Source organism: Harpegnathos saltator, unplaced genomic scaffold (assembly GCF_003227715.2).
Source record: "Harpegnathos saltator strain DR-91 unplaced genomic scaffold, Hsal_v8.6 scaffold60, whole genome shotgun sequence".
Taxonomy (NCBI): Eukaryota; Metazoa; Arthropoda; class Insecta; order Hymenoptera; family Formicidae; genus Harpegnathos; species Harpegnathos saltator.
In genome coordinates, this window is record NW_020230427.1 from 1,547,030 (window position 1) to 1,565,801 (window position 18,772).

Genomic DNA, 18,772 nt, shown 5'->3' on the forward strand with positions numbered 1-18,772 from the left:
TCTCACTTAACGCGGTCTCACGCGCGACGGAAACTTTAGCTCGTTGCGTCTCGCAACTTTGTACTTGAAGAGAATGACGATCTTCTCTTTCTCTCTCTCTCTCTCTCTCTCTCTCTCTCTCTCTCTCTCTCTCTCTCTCTCTCCCCCTCGTTTCACGAAGCGGACGAAGAGTTTCGCCCGTGGAGAGGAAAGGGAAGGTCGGACTCGGCGAGCTGACCAGTCGCGAATTTTAGGAGGACCAGCCCCGAAGACGCGTCCCTTTTCCTTTTTCTCTTCTTTGCTCCTCGACAGACTGCCGCGCGAGCTCGAGTACCGACATTGGATTGATCGACGATCGGAGGACCTCGCGAACTCGCGGATCCCTCCCGGACCTGCCGAGAGAGTCCCGAGAATGCGCGCAGCAGCTGCTAGCAGCGAAATAGTTTTCGAGAATCGCGCGAAGGCGCGTGTCGGACTCGTCGATCGCTCGACGTCGCAATTTCCATGTTCCGTCGCTCGCAAGGGACGCCGACGAGAACGACGAGTGATCGACGTTTCGAAATTTCGCGACGCACGCGCCTGCGCGTTGTACCGCGACTGCCGCCACCCCGTCTCGCCGATGACGCGGCGAGACACTTTTCCCGCCATCGATCCATAATATTTTTATATTCCTGCTGACCCGATCGCGTAATATTTTCACCTTTACGCGATATTTACGCGGCGCACACATCATCGGGCCGCGCGACGATACGACACGCGACCGCAGACGCGTCGAAAGCTATAATTAACGATCGCGGAAATATTTTTCTTTTCGACAAGGGAGGGGGCTCGAAGGGGCGCCGGGAGGCAATGGTGCATTCGAACGGCCGGCACGCTCGCGAGAGACATTCATTCGCCGCGGCACGAGGGCGATTAATTAAGAGACAAGAGCCCCGCGATCTCGCGGGACGAGGACGAGAAAAAAGGACGAAGGGATCGGACGTATGTTGCCCGGCGAGCGTCGAGACGCGACGGCGCGCTCGGTGAATTAAGAGTTAAGCGACTTACAACGGAGAGCAACACTGGAGAGTTCCGCCGCGCCGTCCTACATACGGAGAAAAGCTCCTCTATGCGCGAGAAAACGCCGGAAACTTTTCACGCGGCTCTTGCGCCTCCCCCGGGATACTTTAATCGTTCAATTCTAATCGCTCTCGGGCGCCCCGCCCTCTCGTCTGCCCGAGCCGATTGCGCGACTCGATCAGGCTTGCTAGACTCGGGAATTGACGGATCTCGACGGATTTCCAGAAAATAACGGCGCAAGTGCGGCCTACCCCTTCACATCCAACACGGGGATGGATGAAAATTCACCCGGTGGTATATTTTATCGGACTAAAGTAACTTTAATTGCACGAACCAAAATCAATATATATTTTTTGTACTTTTTCAGAGGAGGGATTTGTAATGTCCACAAATGTTTTAAAATATCGTTTTTTTTACAGTGGAATGTTATTACTTTTTCTTCAAAACATCGTGCATGATTCAGAACGATTTTACACAGCGCAGCAAAGTTTTATCAAATATTTACACATCATATATACTTAAAAGAAATAATAAAAAAAATTATAGGTGAAAATCCACCCGTCCTGGTGATAAGAGGTAACAAAAAAAAAAAAAAAAAAAGAAACATCCAGAGTTCAATAGTTAAAAAATGCACGATTTGGGAAAGCGGATGAGAAATTTGATAAAATCCGGCTGGTTTTAATCACTCGGACATTGATAATACAATCTGGACCGTCCAGCCGAGATCCGGAGATCCGGAGTCTGTCCGTCTGAGATTCGGAGTATCCAGCTGAGGTCTCTGGACGCTTGGCCTAGTCTCGGCCTATCACCTCGTGTTCGGGGAACAAAGATACGCAAAGCGCGCACTTATCGTCCGGCGGCGAGATTCGGCAGCACGCGAAGTTTATTCCCCGACCTCGGAGAGCGCGTCGCAAAGCAGCCGGGATGCACCCCGAGGAATCGGGTCACTCGCTCGCTCACCCTGAATTCTTAATTACCCCTAATTATCGCGTCGCTTTTTCCGCGATGCGGCCGGCGATCTCGTTCGCCGCGGATTACCTCGGCGTACGTTAAATCGGCCTTAAGTACCCATCACGTGCGCGCGCGCGAGCGCCGATATTGTTTAAAGATACACAACGTGTCTACGGCACAATGGAGAGAGCGAGCGGGATGGTCGTTACTCGTGGAACAAAAGGAGGGTAGCCGTCTGTGCTATCCAAGAGCGCCGCGACTTACTTGTTGCTCCTCGCCGGCGTTCTCTCCTCTCATGAATATCGCGAGGCGAGAACACGGAGGGAAGAGTGGGCGCGCCGTCGTTGGATGGACCGAGGGAGGGAGGGAGGGAGGGAGGGAGGGAGGTAGAGAGAGGAGAGGAGAGAACGAGAGAAACAGACGAGACGAGCCGAGAGAGTGGAGCAGGAGGGGGTCAGCGATCCTCGAGAACAGAATTTATCCGAAAGCCCCGACAATAGGCACCGCAGCGGGATCCGCCTTTGTTCGACGTGGAACAATCGACGAAAACGCCCCCTCAGAATTCATGAACGCGACATCGCGTGGACTTTGATGCACGCCGGCGTAACCGGAGGGTAGAGCACGTAAAGGCAGAGCGAGAGGGAACGGCTCGATAAACATTGTCCTTTAATCCCGCCGGGCCGCGCGTTCCATCATCGAATCCGGCCGTCGAATATCCTTCCGTCGCGTTCCGGGCTCGCGCTTTTAATCGTTACTTTATTCAGCTCTCTTTCGCCGCGCGCGCGCGCGCGTCGCGCTCGTCGGAGGCGCGATCATTTCCGCTCCTCGGCGCGCGCGGCCGTACGATCGTGCGTGTGTGGGTGTGTGGGTGTGAGCACGTAGCCTCTCACTCAATTTCGCTGCACGCGCGAGAGTCACACAGAGTCCGAGAGTGACTGGATATTCGTGAGATCAGCGCTCGATTTCGAAGCACGAACTTCAGCGAGCTTCGCGCGAATCTCGGAGTCTTCAGCGCTAAACGTCCCGGCACAATTCGGCCTTAATTCTCCGGCGCTACGTAGTCGCGCACAAATGAGATAATTCTCAAGTCGCTTACGATTTGTTAGGGTAATTGTTCGTTAACTGAATTGTTCTTTTCGCGCGTAGCGAACGCGAATCTGCAGAGGTTCCGTCCACGGACGGGGACGGCGAGGGAGAGAGGGAGAGAAAGAGGGAGGGAGGGAGAGAGAGAGAGAGAGAGAGAGAGAGAGAGAGAGAGAGAGGGGAAGAGAGAAGAAGAGCGTTGAATCTACTTTCCATTAAGAGAAAGATTTGTTAAAACCTTTGAAAAGTAGAGTTTAGTCGTCTGCTTGCTCTCTCTCTCTCTCTCTCTCTCTCTCCCCCCCTCTTCTTCCCTCATTTCCTACCGTGCCTTAATTCAAGCCTCATGAATCGAAGAGACGTCTCCATTTTTCTCAATTTCGCGTCGAGGAGAGCTCGTCTCTCCGCCGATTATCAAGCGCAAATCGCAAAGATTCAGAAAGGCGCGTGTGTGCGCCTCCGGCGGCAAGGAGAAATTAAGGCATTCAAGATCAGATTTTTCGTGCAAACACTCGCGCACGCGAGCGGCCGCGCCGTTCCCTCCGCGGAAGTGCTTGTTTGGAGAACCGAATAAAGTACATAAGCTCCTCGCAAGTTACGGCCGGCGGCATCGTGCAACGGGCTGAGACTAAACCAGCGGCAAGAGAGGAGGCTGACCCTCATTTAGTCTGTTTCTCTCCTTCGCGCGACTTCCCTCCTCATTCCCGGCTGGCTTTTCGGCCGGCGCTAAGCCGCGGATAAATGCCGCCGCGCGGAGATATGTGCGACGCATCCCCGATTATCGTGTGCGCCGCGCCCCGCGTCGCGTTATCGTGTGCGCGAAATGCCAACGGAATACACAACCGTAACCGCACCTTGTTTACTCGGCGTCGCCGTGCGAGAGCGATATATCTCAAGAGCCTGCCGTTGTCTTTTTATTTGCGCACGTATGCGCGAATTTACCGGGCGCTGCGTTATCGCGCCGTCGCGCCCGCCGCTAATTAAGAGGCAGAGAGAGAGAGAGAGAGAGAGAGAGAGAGAGAGAGAGAGAGAGAGAGAGAGAGAGAGGGGAGGGAGAAAGAGGAGGGGATGCGTCCGCCGGCTAATTGGCCTCGAATCGAATCGAGAGACCGACTCGGCTCGAGCCATCGACTGAAAACGAACGCAAACGCGACGAAAGTCTAGTCACACGCGAGTCCGCGAAACTGTGTCACGGTGTGCCGCGGGATGTTCTTTCTCTCCCCCCACCCCCCCCCTCTCTCACTCTCTCTCTCTCTCTCTCTTTTTCTCTCTCGACCCTCGCGTCAGAGATAAGGTGAATGTCCCAATTAGCGACGTGTCCCAATTCCCGACAATTGTGCGCCCGTTTTTCCATCGCGAGCCGGCTGGCACGAGCCCGTAATCTAAATCCGAAACAACATGTAATCTTACTCGGAATTTTATACGTCATCGTTTGTAAGAAGTTTCGAATTGGAATTAAAAGCCGCCGCGACGAGAACGCTGCGACGCTCATAATTACGAGGGCGCCGCCAACGGCGACAATTCGGACAGCGAAAGTTGCTGCTTGATACGAAACGTCCGCCTGCAGGAGGATCCGGTTCGGACTTGCTGTCCAACTTTTTCCGAGACTCCGGGGCTGTCAATGGGAGGGGAAACAAACGTGAACTGTCGTGTCACGCTAAACGCTGCACCGTCGCCGCATTTTCGCGAGGGTATCAGAACTGCGAGTATTCCAACTTTCCAAGTGCCGGAGAGGCATCGAGCCTCGGGTTATATCACACACGGCAGCTTGCGGACTGCGACGCGTCCATTTTTAATTATGTTGACGTATCTTTACGAGGAAACTCTTGCTCCGCTCACGCTAATTGGGACATATTCCGCGTGCTCCACTTCGCTCGCTCATTCCGCTAATCGACGTCGCGCCGGCGCGACGTCGAAGCGATTTCACACAACAACGGCGCGCGCGCGTGTAACATCCTCTCTCGCTCTCTCTCTCTCTTCCGCCCGTACGAGCCGTTCCACTAACACTCAACGTCGAACGATCGCGCAGCAGAGGCACTCGGCCACTTGGCGGCTCTTCGGACGGAAATTTTCGCGGTCACCGCGTTGTCACGCGGGTCAAAAGGTATTAGCGAAAACTCCGGCAAGTTTGCGGCGCGCTCGCGCGTCATCGAAGTACGACGGCGGTGTCAAGCCCGAGCTGTAACTTCCATTACACGGGATTACGTTTGAGTTACACGTCCCCGAGTGTCGCGTAACTTTCTTGCCTGGAGATGTATCGCTCATCAGCGACGACGGGGAGAAGCGCGCGTTATGTACCCTCCTGTGCTTCATTATGTATACGCGCATTCGGAAAGTGGCACATCAGCTACTCTTCCCGGCGGAAGTTTACGTGCTGTTTACCACGCGGATCGCGCGGCGCTTCTGCCTCCGTCGCCTCCGCCGATATGCGCTCCCGGAACGGAACAGGTGCGAAACCAACCCGCCATCCGAGGAGAGACGAAGAGTCTCTCTTTTCTTTTTTTTTCCTTTTGCGGGGAAAATATCCTCGCGCGCTTTGGGAAATCGCGCCGATTTAGCCTGAATTCATATTAGAGCCTCCGTCGAGCTGTGCCGCGGCAGGCGGATTTTTCTCACCGACGCTGCGACGAGACGGCTGTCGTCGCTCCTCCGAGAGCGCCGAAGGATGCGACAGGCGGACGAGGGCGGCTCCAGCCTCAAAGTCGGCAAAGGCGGACGGAGCCTCGCGCGTAATCGCGCGGCAGGAAAATCACAGATCGCGCCGCCCGATCGCGCGTCGTTAATTACGCCCGGATGCGATCCGGTCGTTAAATCGCACGCGTCGTTATCGCCGATATTTTCTTTACGCGCGTCTAATTGACACATGGAGCCGCGAAAGCGGGCGGCGAACAACAACGGGCCGGGATGGAACAGGGGCGGAGCGCGGAGCGCGAAAAGCGCCTGCATTGTCCGCGCGTGCGTTACGCGCTTCCTCGCGCGGGCTCGCGCCGCGCGCGACAAATGCGCGAAAACGCGGCGACGAGCTAACGAGGTTTCCCCGATAAAAGCGAAGGACACGATCGACAAAATCCAATGGACGGTACTCTTGCGGAATCACGCGCTTTCGTTCCGTCGCGCTGCGTTCGGTACGCGCGCTGCGCAATTAATTAACCGGACACACTGCTCCTCGGGGAAGGGGAGAAAAGGAGGGAGGGCTAAAAAGCCGCAGTGTTTCTCGTTAGTCTTCATTAGCCACACAACAACGACGACAATGCCGCTATCCCCGACGCGCCGAAATAAACGGACGTCAGAGAGCGGGTCGATCGATCGGTTTTTCCAGATCGGCCGATCGGCTCTCGACGAGCCGGCCGCGCGGCTCGATTAAACGCGCATTAATCGACGCCGAAGGGAGAGATATGTCGCCGCGCGCGATCCGACCCGAGTAACAAAGCGCGCAAAACCGAGACGGCCGACCGCATTGAATATCTCTCTCATCCGGCGGCGAATAAATGGACGGGGAGCGCTCTGCCGCCGCCGACGAGATCACGTACGAAGAAGCAGACGAGCGCGATTAATGCAAACGGCGTTGACAATTCAATTCGCCGCGCGCGTGCGAATTAATTGACTCCGTCCAGTCCGTCCCTCGCCGTTCCTGACTGCCAGCGCCCACCGGAAGCGCACCTTTCTCCCTTCCGTCCTACGAGCTTGCTTTGTCCCTCTCCTTGTTTCGCGATAAGGTGTAAAAGTAGCGCAGACCGAACGAGCGGGCGAAAGAGAGAGAGAGAGAGAGAGAGAGCGCGAGAGGGTGAGAGGGTGGCAGGGAGAGGGTGAGAGAGGAGGACCTTTAACGATACGGCGGCATCGATTTTCGATTGGCGAGAACGACATCCGCGAAACCTTCGACAACGACGATGCTGCTCTTTTCCCCTCTCTCTCTCTCTCTCTCTCTCTCTCTCTCTCTCTCGCTCCCGTTCGTTAACGTAGAGACTACAGGGGAACATTAATATCGATATCAACGCTCGGCTCCGCTCGACGCGAGCACCTCTCTTGGCGAACATCTTGCCAGCATCTTCGCGAACGCGCAATATCAGTTCCCCGGCGTTGTCTCCCTCTCGGCGGCTACGCGTGTGTAATATCGGGGTTGTTCTCGCGAAGGGCTCGGGTCGTCGACAGGCGAACAGGGCCCGTTTTTCAGCCCGGCGTGCTCCCTGCTGAGGGAACGAGAAAACATCATTTCGGGCGCTAGGCGCCCGCGCGTGTCTGACGTTCGAAAGCCGCTTTGCTAGATAAATATGTCGCAAAAATTCGCGCGAGCGCGGCTTCGCGAATATCCCCCCGTCTTTATCCCTTAACGCCGTTTAAATGGTCGGTTCAAATTATTCTTGAAGGATTAGCGACGGCCCCGACGCTCACGCTCGCCTCGCAGCCGTTCCCCTCCTCCTCGGTCTCCCTCCTGCCGGCCGCGCTTAAAGAGACTCTCGTAAACCAGTCCTAAGCGGTTTGCATTTTCATGAATAACATTCGCGGAGCGTCCCGCTTTATCACCGCCCCCCCCCCCTCGTCTCTCCCCTCCAGTGTGCCGTGCTGCCCGTCCCACACCCCTTCGCCGCGATTATCTCTTGTTTTATCGCGCGACGGACGCGACCGGACTCTGCGACCGGCGCGGCGCGGCGCGAGATTCAAGAGCGGTGTAACGTTGACGTTAACGTAATGCAAACTTTTCGAGACACGCTAGCGCGACGGAGGGAAGGTCACCCTGATGGCCGTGTGAACTTTTAATTAGCGAGCGATCACGCGCTCGGTCGTGCTCCCGAAATGAATAATACGACGACGTCGCGGGGGACGCCGAGCCCGCCTCTCGAGTTTCACTCGCTCGGCACCCTTCTTCGTGCCTCTTCCTGGCCCCCTCCCTGAGCCTGGTATCCTTTGCAACATCAACAACCCTGTACTCGCGCTCGTCGATATTCTTCGTGCGGGAGCCCGTGACGGCCGGTGACGGCGTACTAAACCGACCGATGATAGCGCACACAGTCAATCTCCCACGGCGATTAAAGAGCGATTATAAACCGAGCGCGAAACGATCACGATCGACGACTGACGAGGGTAATTAATGGTGGTATGATATGAAACGTTAGTGCGGATGAGGGTTTCGACGGGACGTACCAAACAAACGTGGTGGTCACGCATAACGGCAGTTGCCTGTACGTCCCTCCGGGCATCTTCAAGAGCACATGCAAGATAGACATCACTTGGTTCCCCTTTGACGACCAACACTGTGACATGAAGTTCGGATCCTGGACCTACGACGGCAACCAGGTACACCACTGTCTCCACTTACACACCGACACACGCTCAGTACACACCGAGAGCACCAGACAACAGAGAAAGTTCTATCTCAAGCAGATTATGATCGATATGTCCCTTGAATTCTCTTACCGAATCAGCTACACGCGCTTTCGCTCGGGAATACCGGAAGCTGAGGGTGAATGGCTGATGGGACGAGGGAGCGCGAAATGTGGCCGTACGTCCGACGTGATGATCGCCGCGCGCGACGCGACGCGACGCGACGAGCACCACCGCCGCCCGCGTCCTCTGCGTGTGCGCGTGTGTGTATGTGTGCGTGTGTGTGAGTGATATACCCCGTAATATCCGGCGGGAAGATTTTTATTGACCAACCCACGCCGCGCGTGCGAGATGAGAGATGACAGCGCTAATATGAGGTTAGCGCGTGCGAAAGCTTCCGCTTACCTGTCGACGCGGATTCTCCGAATAGCTGCGAGTCAATTTGCACGCGCGCGCGCGCGCGCAATGTCCTTCTTCCGCCTTCCTCCTTCGTCTTTTCTTTACGTCTCGGGCAATTTTTCTTCTCCTTTTTTTCTTCGGTCGCCTTTGGCACTCCGCAAATGGCGCAGTCCAACGCAGTCCGAGACTCGTCGAGCTCGCGTTTTCCTCATGTAACAATTATTAACTCTCATCATCGCGCGGGGGTTCATTAGATCCGCCCTCGAGTGCGATGAGACGACGAGAAGTTTACAGTCTTCGGCAGCACACCCGCGCACGCGCACACAGAGACTCGCGACTGTCCAATTGTCAGAGCCCGCGAATATTTTTGTAGATCCCCTCTGCACGCTTTGCTGGCGAGACGAGAGAGTTGAAAAACCGCTAAATAATTACGGGAGGCCAAAATCGCGACGATAAAAAGGCGCGAGTACGCCGCCGTTTAATTACCGCTCAATTACCAATTACCGAGGGGCCAAGGGGCCATGTCCGCCCCTAACGAGCTCGCGAGCGAATTTCCACGCTGGCGCGGGAAACACACCGCCCCGAGGATTATCCACTACCCCGCGCGCCTCGCCACCCCTCCGGCGGCACTCGCGCGCGAGCGGCGGCGGAGGTTCGAGCGATCCTCTCGGCGTTCCATCGACGTCGCCGGCGGGGGCCACTTTCGTTGTCCGTTCGCCATCAGGTTCGCCCTCGCTACCACGAGAGAGACTCGACCCAGCTCCCACCTCGCTCCCAGCTGAGAAAACCCCCCTGATTCCCCCGCCGTCCATATCGCGGGCACCTTCGCGGCTTCTTCTGTCCGACACAAGACTCACAGTGCAAAACACACAATAGCGATGCTCCATAGATAGCCGTTTTCACGCTTCGTAGCTTCAGCTCGGATCTATATATACATATTACATAGGCATATATATTATTATTATTATATGACATATAATATTTTACATGTTACACGTACGAGAACACACACGCGCACTGACGTATGTGCGAGCGTAGAATGGAGAATGCCGCGGGAAGGAAAGAGATGAAGCGAGATCGGAAAATGTCAGAGATAGCACCCCCTCCCCCTCTTCCAGCACTCCGGAAGGGAATTTCGCCGTCGCGCGGCTCATCGACGACGTCTCCGTTCTTCATCCGTGACTCGTCATTTTCGCGCGCGCGGTTCGTCTCTCTCTCTCTCTCTCTCTCTCTCTCTCTCCCTCTTTCCCTCTCTCGGTCTCGAATATACGGCAGAAAATTTCGAGACATTTTAAGCCGAGGGAGAGGCAGGCAGAGAGAGAGAGAGAGAGAGAGAGAGAGAGAGAGCGAGAGACATGTTCCGTTTCACGAACGGTTGTCGCCGTTTCCCGAGACATGTCCGCGCCCGGAGCGGAGGGAGGAGAAAGCGTGCTCGATTTTCGGGGCGTTTCGTCGGGCGAATTACAGCGACGTGGTGCTGGGGGGCCTCTGCGAGGCTACGTTCTCCGTAAATCGTGCGGCACCCTGGGAGTCGATTACCGCTGCGGAAATATGCCGATAATGCGAGCGGGGCTCGAATCGTCCAATTCGATCTCGCCTTGTTCAATTATTCCCAAATTGCGGGTAACTTGAGGTGATCGCCGTTAATGGAGCGATCTCCAAGCAACACATATATACGCATACACGCAGACATGCATATATACACACACACACACACACATATACACACACGCACCATTAGGACGATTGTTTCCGTCGGTTCCGGCGAGCTCGTGGATCACCTCGCTCGATCTCGTGCTCACTTTGTCACAGCGCACGCACCGGTGTCTCTCTTCGCAATGCGGCGAAGCGCGATTGCGTCTCAGTGCTCTTTCTTTTTACAATCGGATCAACAAATCGCTCTCGATGTCCACACCGAGACGGCTGAGTCGTTTACTTCCGCCCGGCGTGGCGGAGAAACGAGCCTTCGGCTCTGCGGCGCTCGGTTTTACGAACGAGCTTACTTTCGCGCGTATAATTTTATCCACGCGGCGGACTTCGGCGGGGCCGTGATTTTGTTAACCCTTTAACGCCTACTGGTAACTGTAATGTTACCAGAAACGCATTTAAGGATCCATAACTTAGGAGGATCCACAAAAAGGAGATATCTTCGGTTTCTTTGCACCTGCACCGTAAAGGTGAATTTTTCTTCTAAAAAATGCTATATAGATTGTATGTAGATCCGGTTTAGTCTGTTTTTAGCTCACTTTCAATGATAATATGTTTTGTCAAATTCCAAGTAGGCATAGTTAGCATTGTTAGTGACATCTTGAAGTGCACTATAAATGAATAGATTGGTATCTGTTATAATTTTATACATTTGGAAGCTTCCTCAGATGCAAAATGTGAAATTAAAAGAATACAGTGAAATTCAAAATGGCGGATCCAATATGGTGAACACGAAAATCAAGAAATCAAGCTATTTCCGTGAAACCTGGTGAAACCTACAGTTTTTATGCGGCGAAAAATAAAGGGACGATTGACTATCTAAATGGTGATCTATAAGATATTCTTCTGAAATAGTAAGCTTGACGCTCTGAAAGACAAACTTCATTCAGAAATATAGTAAAGTTTCAGCTCAAAAATGTCAAGCTGATTATCAGAGTTATCCTTCATTTCTCTCTGTATAGCTTGCTCATTTCGTATACGCTTTTATTTTAGGATCCAAGTCATATTTACCAATAAACAAAAAACGAACGATAAAAAAACCAAACTAACGAAACCAACAAACGAAAAGAGGAGACTTCATGTGCTCATTTATTCAGAAGTAAATGATCGATGCTGATTTCCCGTGTAATTGTTTCACGGTTCTTCCATCTGGATAACCATAAAATTATTGAAACTAAAAAAAAATTTAACCGATCGGGCATATTTTTCGCTTCTGGGAGTGGTTTCCGCTTGAAAAGGCAGTTTCTCGTAGTACATAAAATTCTGATCTTTCTTTCGGTTATCGCTATACTTATAGTCTCAGTTGAGAAAAACTCAAATTTTATTCTTAAAACACTTATAAAAAAGTCGGGCGTTAAAGGGTTAAACTACTCTCTGGACTCGATTATGTCCGAATTGCGGGCAACCGATGGCGACCGCCGTTAATGGCACGATCTCTCGGCGTGCTTCTCTCCCCGTAGATCACGCCGCGGATATTTCGACGCGCGTTGTCGACGGTAATTGCATCCACGGCGCCGGATAAATTGCCGCTGCGCCTTCGTGCGCCGGGGCGAGAGCGCTTCGCGGGCCGCGTGTAATGCACTTTTCCGGCAGCCGCGTCACATGCTAATTACCCCCGATTACGCTTTTCACAGCGTCGTTCCCCGCCGCGCACAATCTCGCCGAGACACACTTGCGCTCTCGCGGTTCACGTCCTCCCCTCGCGCGCGTCGCCGGCGCGAGAATCGCGCGTTCGTGTCGCGTCGTCTCGCTTCTTCCACGCCGGCGGGGGCGGCTTCATTTCCCGCGATCGTCAGTCATCAAGCGCGCATTTTTTCTTTTCGTCGAGTTTCCGCCAAAGTCTCGCTCGCGCGGCTCCCGCCGCCTAATCCACCCGCGGCGCGAGCTGGCGGCCCGCCAACGCGCCGCGGTAATTTCAAAGTTCCACATTAGCCGTGCAAATCGTGCGCGATTCTCGCTCCTTCTCGGCCCGCCGAAATTTCCGCGCCGGCGAAAACGCGTTCCGCGATTTCACGACAGCGATCGATCGCAGTCGATCGCGCCGATTCCGCTTGCCTCGCTCTCGCTCTCGTCGGCCCGCCGCGCGATAAATTCCGTCCGCCGACGCGACAACTATTCCCCCCGCGTCGACGCGTAATGTGTGGAAACCGAGACGTGCCCTCACCTCTTCTCCGACGAGGTGCAGCGAGGCGTCTGGCGCGAGCGCGCGACAAGTCAAGTTTGCCGAACTCGTTCCCACGGCGCGCAGTTTGTAGGGCGCGCATAAACGCCAAATGTTAAATTCATTTTACTTACGACCCGGCCTCGACACCTCGCCGCGTCCGTGACAGTTTCTCCGCAGCTTCTCCCCAGTGGCCGCAAAGAAGTCGATTCTCGAGTAGCGGCGCGAAACTCGACGCGCCAGCCTGGCCCGTCGCTTCGAGTCATCGTACGCGCGACGCGTCAACTTAATGACACGGAAAATCCGTATAATTCGGATCGGTGTATCGCGCGTCGGCGACGCGGCGTGTTTCCGCGATTCCGCCTGATTTCCCGCCCGACGAGAGAACATTATTCGGCTTATTGCGCCACCGGTTAATCGCCCCGCCCGTTATACGTGTCCGCACGATTTTTCCGGCCGAGCGCCAAGTCACACGGAGAGAATTTTCCCGCAAAACACTGTGACGCGCGCACGGAAAAAGTACAGCGCGCTACACACGGAGAAGAGGATCATTCCGCCGCTGTTGAGGAAAGCGATTACTCGCTTCATGCTCGTCCTTTTGAATAATCCAACGAGGAGTATTTTCTTCACAATAGTAGTCTCGAAATGCGCTCATCGCGAGTTTCAGGAAAGCTCGTTGTCGTGCGTTCGAACGAAAAATTCACTCTCTCTTCGGGAATATTATGAAACTTATATCTTTTGAGATTTAATATTCCTCCCCATTGAAGGGCCAAAGTTTCGAGGATTGAAACCGTATTTTCGCCTGACTTGACGCTTACGATCAGACCCGCGACAGACTCTCCCGGATACAGAAACGCGCGGAATATTGGGAACTTTTACTTAAAAGCCGTATATATTTCTCCGTGTGCGGCTTGTCCGGCTGGAATATCGTTGAAAATATCGCAGGCTAAACTGTGCCATGTGCGACATAAATTTTTATATTATTGCGAAAGTAAAAAAATGTCCGATCAAGCTACGGATTAATTGTTGGACTATGTAAATCTGTATCTCGTGGCGATACATCGCAGTTGCGCGCGGCGCACGATATACCGCGCGCTGTTCGATCAAGATTTTTCCACGCGCGGAGATCGCTCTCGCGCGCGTTTAACTTTGGGAAATATTCTCTCCGGCCTCGGCGATGTCGAGCGAGCGCGGTGTATGATTAATTATTCGCCGACGCTTTTGCCTTTCGGCGGTGAGGTCGCGACGGCGAGGAGATTAGACGCGCTAACGAACGCGATCGGCCTTTCCTCGCGAGATGCTGCCTCAGCGCGACGTCGTCGTCGACGTCGAGGATTTGGTTTCTCGCGACATCGCCGCGAGAAAAGACGCTTCGCGCACACGTACGCGCAGATTCAGCACCGGCTGTCCATTTTGTCTTTATTGCGAGCTCTTTTTACGACCCGGAGCGAGGAGGAGGATTTTTCAATAACGATTTATCGCGCCGCGCTGGCGAATTGTCGCGACAATTGGCGATACCGGCTCGTAAAGCGCGCTACAAAATGACAAACCGCGATTTCCCGCCGCGTTGTTGATGCACCGTAAAACGTTGTCGCACCGCATCGTAAAGCTTAGCAGCGAGTGCTCGCTAACGGCCGAGGAGCCCATACATCCCACGGCCGACGGCGTTGCTTGTCGAAACGCGCCCGAGTGGGAGAAACAAATGTCGGATGCGAAATTTCAGATGAATCGCCGCGGAAAGCGTCCCACGCGTCGCGCTCGCTCTCCCCCCCCGCCCCTGCCGCGCCGGGGACTCTCCATTGTCACCGTCGCCGCCATCATCGCCGTCGTCGTCGTTGTTGCTCGGAAAGAATTATTTTCGCGTATTTTTTTTTTCATTCTTTTTTTCTCAGCGAAACCACTCGGGTCGAAACCGAAACAGTCGGCCGGACGAGTAAATCGTCGCAAAATATCACAACTCGAAGCTCCGCGTCCGCGTCGTGTCTTTTGGCAACTTCTCAAGTCATGGCGTTTCACGCGTTACACTGACACTGACAAATTTTTCACACATACACGTGCGCCCGCATCCCCCCCCCCGCACACAACAAATTGCGCGTCAAACTATTCGCTCGCGCTGTCATCGCCGGGATAAATTAATCAGCGCACGCGCTGTCGTCGCTCTTGGTTTACCTTGAGGACAAGAAAATAATCTCTCTTTCTCCCGCTGTGTCCTCACATCGCCGTCTCGTCGATTTCCAGCGCGACGCCGGCTGATAAGCTTCATTATTATTCGTCCAAGCGCTCGCGCTCGCGACGAGATCCTCCTCCGCGATTAAAAATCAACCTGAGCGACCTTCAGAATTCGAGGCGTTAAAATGTGTACGATGCAACCGGGTCCTGGATCGCGCGATTTTTGCACCCCGAATAGCCCCTCTCCTCCCGCCGTAATGCATTTGTAATGTGCCGGCCGAAATAGACGGAGAGACGTCGTGTCGTTGGACTTTTATTCTACGATTACGCCCTCCGCGAGGAAAGCTTTTTCGCGAAACGGTCGAGCGTAATGCGATTTCCACGGTCGGCCGAATGAGGAAATATCGTTTCCCCGGCAAATTCCGCGCCTGAATAATAAATAATCCATCGACTTCCGGCATTACACGGATTACACGTTGGCGCTTTTTCCCGGTGTATTCCGGCGTCGTCGTCGTCGTCGTCGTCGTCGTCGTCGTCGTCATCGTCGTTGTCGTCATCTCGCGTACGATAAATCGATCGCGCCTCGCTCGCGCGTGTTGGTTCGTCGAACCTCCTCGTCGGCCATAAAGCGAGCTCGATAATAATGGAATCTTAATGAGGGATCAACGTCTCTCGAATCGCCGTTGATCATACCGGCCGAACTGGAGTATTATTAGCGGCTCTCATAAAACGTTCACGGAACGGGGAACGATTTTCCGACCGATGGTCGCCTTTAATAACGAGGACGTCGTTCGCGAGCGAATGAGCGAGAGACAGAGAGAGAGAGAGAGAGAGAGAGAGAGAGAGAGAGAGAAAGATAACGGCGGACGCGGATATGTCCGCCGGAATCGATCACTCAGCAGCGCCCCGTGTTATTACGCAGTCCTTTAAATCTTCGCCGCTGTTTTTCGGACAAAAGCGCACTCTTCTCCGAGAGACGACGACGACGACGACGACGACGACGGCGACGATGATGACGACGGATGCCGCGGTCCGGAGCTTTTTACCCACCATTAAAATCGCCCGCACGTAGAGTCCGGCGCGGTTTCTGTGAAATTACATTCGCGATTAAGTTCGGTCCATTTTCTCACACTTCTCTGCCGCGGCTTTGTACGCGCGTATCGCAATGGCGTCGCCGTAAATCGTCCTACTTACACGCTCGCGCGTGTGTGCGCGTCGCCTGCGTGTATGATTTCGTTATCCGCGCCTCTTCGCGCCTGCTAGCCTTCCGCTGCTGAATCGCAAATCGATGATCGATCGTCGCGGTCTCGCCTCTCCGCCGATCCTCGGCCGGTCGAGGACGGTCGAGGACGTCGGATCCGGTCGCGCGATAAAAACGGATCGAAGCGGCAAGCGGCGAGAAGAAGAGGAATTCAACGCGCGTAAAAATTGAGCCGGCTCCGATAAACAAATTTATTTATTCATCCCGCAGTAAAGCACAGTTAATGGACGGGCGTGATACCTTTGGCCTCGCAGAAACAGAAACATTTTACGAGGTGGTCGTAAACATTTACCGTTTCCGACGGAAGCTCGCCCGCGCGTGCGCGCGCACGTGTTTTATTCGCGACAATGAAATTTGGAGATTTTCCGCGCGTCGACTTTTGCCGACCGAACCGCGCGCGCCCCTCGCCTTTCGCCACTTCGTCCGCTTTTTCGGACGAATTATCCTAATTGCTCGCTGAATCGAGTCAATCAGGATTCCTCCGGAGTGCTGGGAGCGGCTTGTTGCGAATACATAGCCGAAACAATCGGGATTTCTGTATCCACGTCACGAGCGCAATCTGGGCACACTAATTGGCTATAGCTTTGTTGGACTTTTATATATACATAATGGTGTCTCGACGCGTATATATATATATATATTATATTTTAGCCCTCCTACGTAGAGGAGGGCGCTATGATGGGCTGATGTCGCTTGCCGATGTTACTTTGCTTTCACGGGCTTTTTCTTCGAATATCGAGCGAGAGCTTTCGCTATATATATATATATATATATATGTATATATATATATATATATATATACACATACATACACGCATATATATACGATGACGAGTGCGGACGTAAAAAACGAGAGGGAGAGAAAGGATAAGGAAAAGGATAAAAGAAAAAAGGATACAAAAAGGGGAGAAAAAGGAAGGAAAAACTGAGAAAGGGGAAAGAAACGAGTGGAAAGGCAACGCGGCGGGGTTTTCTCTCTCCGAGGGTTATACGAATATAATATACAGTGACGTGTCCCCGCGTTTTCTCCCGCGCGAATAGGATACGACATAGAAAAGGAGGTGCAAGACGCGATCGCGACCTACACAACCACCCAATATATACTTATACATGCCTCACACACATATACATCGACCAGTCAAAGCAGGGACCACGTGATTATGTCTGAGCTGGGAATTACAATTTTGCATGGAGCACATGTCCATCGTCGTTCTACTATCGACTCCGCACCGATTATCCTCGCCGATCCTCCTCGTGAAGAGAGTCCATCACCACCCGGCTGTCTCAAAATCCTTCTCGATCGTCCTTCTTCCTCCTCCTCCTCCTCCTCCTCCTCGTCATTTCTAAAGTCCGATCTTCTCTCTTTCGTTTCTCGTTTTTCTCTCCCCGTCTCCACCTTTATTCCCGTGCGATTACAATCGTCTGCTTGTATACGCTTCGTATCTATCGACTCTCTCTCTCTCTCTCTCTCTCTCTCTCTCTCTCACATACACTCTCTCAGTTTCCTACTTTTTACCGCTTCGGCAATTTCTCGTGCATGCAACGGCGATCTTTGCTGCGCATGATGTGCATAACTTGTCACGACGATAACTCGTAGCTAGAGGAAGGTGAGCCTCCTGTTGTGCACTTCTCGCGTTTATACGTTTCGCCGGGGATTAGTTCGAGTCGCAGCCGGATAGTATTACCGAGATTGTTTCAGTAGTTTGTTGACGAGCGAGTTTTCTTCTTGAGGAATGTTGCGAGTATATATATACTACATGTACATCGAGAGGCGAGACTCTAGAGCTCCTTCTTCAGCGTTTCATCTAGACTCTTTTTTGGAGAAACTCTTAACGTAAAGAGAAGAGGATACCTCACGTACTTACTATTTGCAATATAGTGTCACGTTGTATATCCGAGATATTCGTTTCGATTGTTGCACGTTGACCTTTCACGCAGAAGTATCGCTTCTTATAGTTTCTTTACTTGCGAGGATAAACCAGCGTCGTCCGATCGCACATCGACTTGCATCACTTGCTCGCAGGATCGGCCGAGCGATCGGCCAAGTAGTCGCTAATCGTCGGGCGTCAATCGGCCGAGTAAAGTAGTCGAGTTCGCCTCCATTCTGACAGATATATATATATATATATATATGTATATATATATATATATATATATCAACACGATGCAGCGCGTGTAAGAATTCGACAAGAGAATCCCCGATAATTGAATCAACGTGCAATCAACGGTCGACGATTCACGCCGTCCGGGCGCAGGCTGAGAAGCGCGCACGAAGAGTCGCGTCGGAGCGCGTCCTTAAAACCGCCGCGATTCGCGTTTAATTACGCGATATTACGGCCGAGACTAACGAGCAATTACGTGAACGCGACGGCTACTCGCTTCCGATCCGACTCGAACGTCGAAACGGCTAAAGAGAAACGCTCGCGCCGCACGCGGGGGGAGAAAATCTCACGGCGGATTCGAACCGGCCGCGACGAATTACGACGCAAGGCGTTCGCGAATAATCCGCGACTACGACGACCGGTCTCTACTCTACTTGACGCAATCGCGCCGTCGCCAGCGGCGACGGCAGCAGCAGCAGCAGCAGCCAGCGCGACGGCAGCAGCAACGCCAACAGCGACGCAGTAGCAGCAGCAGTAGCAGCAGCAGCAGCAGCAGCAGCAGCAGCAGCAGCAACAGCAGCA

General features: G+C 53.5%; 2 protein-coding genes across 5 annotated transcripts in view; one reads left to right on the forward strand and one right to left on the reverse strand.

The window, feature by feature from the left end:
* nAChRalpha6 (nicotinic acetylcholine receptor alpha6) overlaps positions 1-18,772 on the forward strand; it is a 295,193-nt gene that overhangs the window by 149,014 nt on the left and 127,407 nt on the right. For all 4 annotated transcript variants that reach the window (XM_025304355.1, XM_025304356.1, XM_025304357.1 and 1 more), the window contains exon 6: positions 8,184-8,364. In XM_025304355.1, coding sequence (XP_025160140.1) covers positions 8,184-8,364 — 181 coding nt within the window. The remainder of the gene's footprint in view (positions 1-8,183; positions 8,365-18,772) is intronic.
* Positions 1-18,772, reverse strand: part of LOC112589792 (uncharacterized) — a 156,420-nt gene that overhangs the window by 14,292 nt on the left and 123,356 nt on the right. The window lies entirely within an intron of this gene.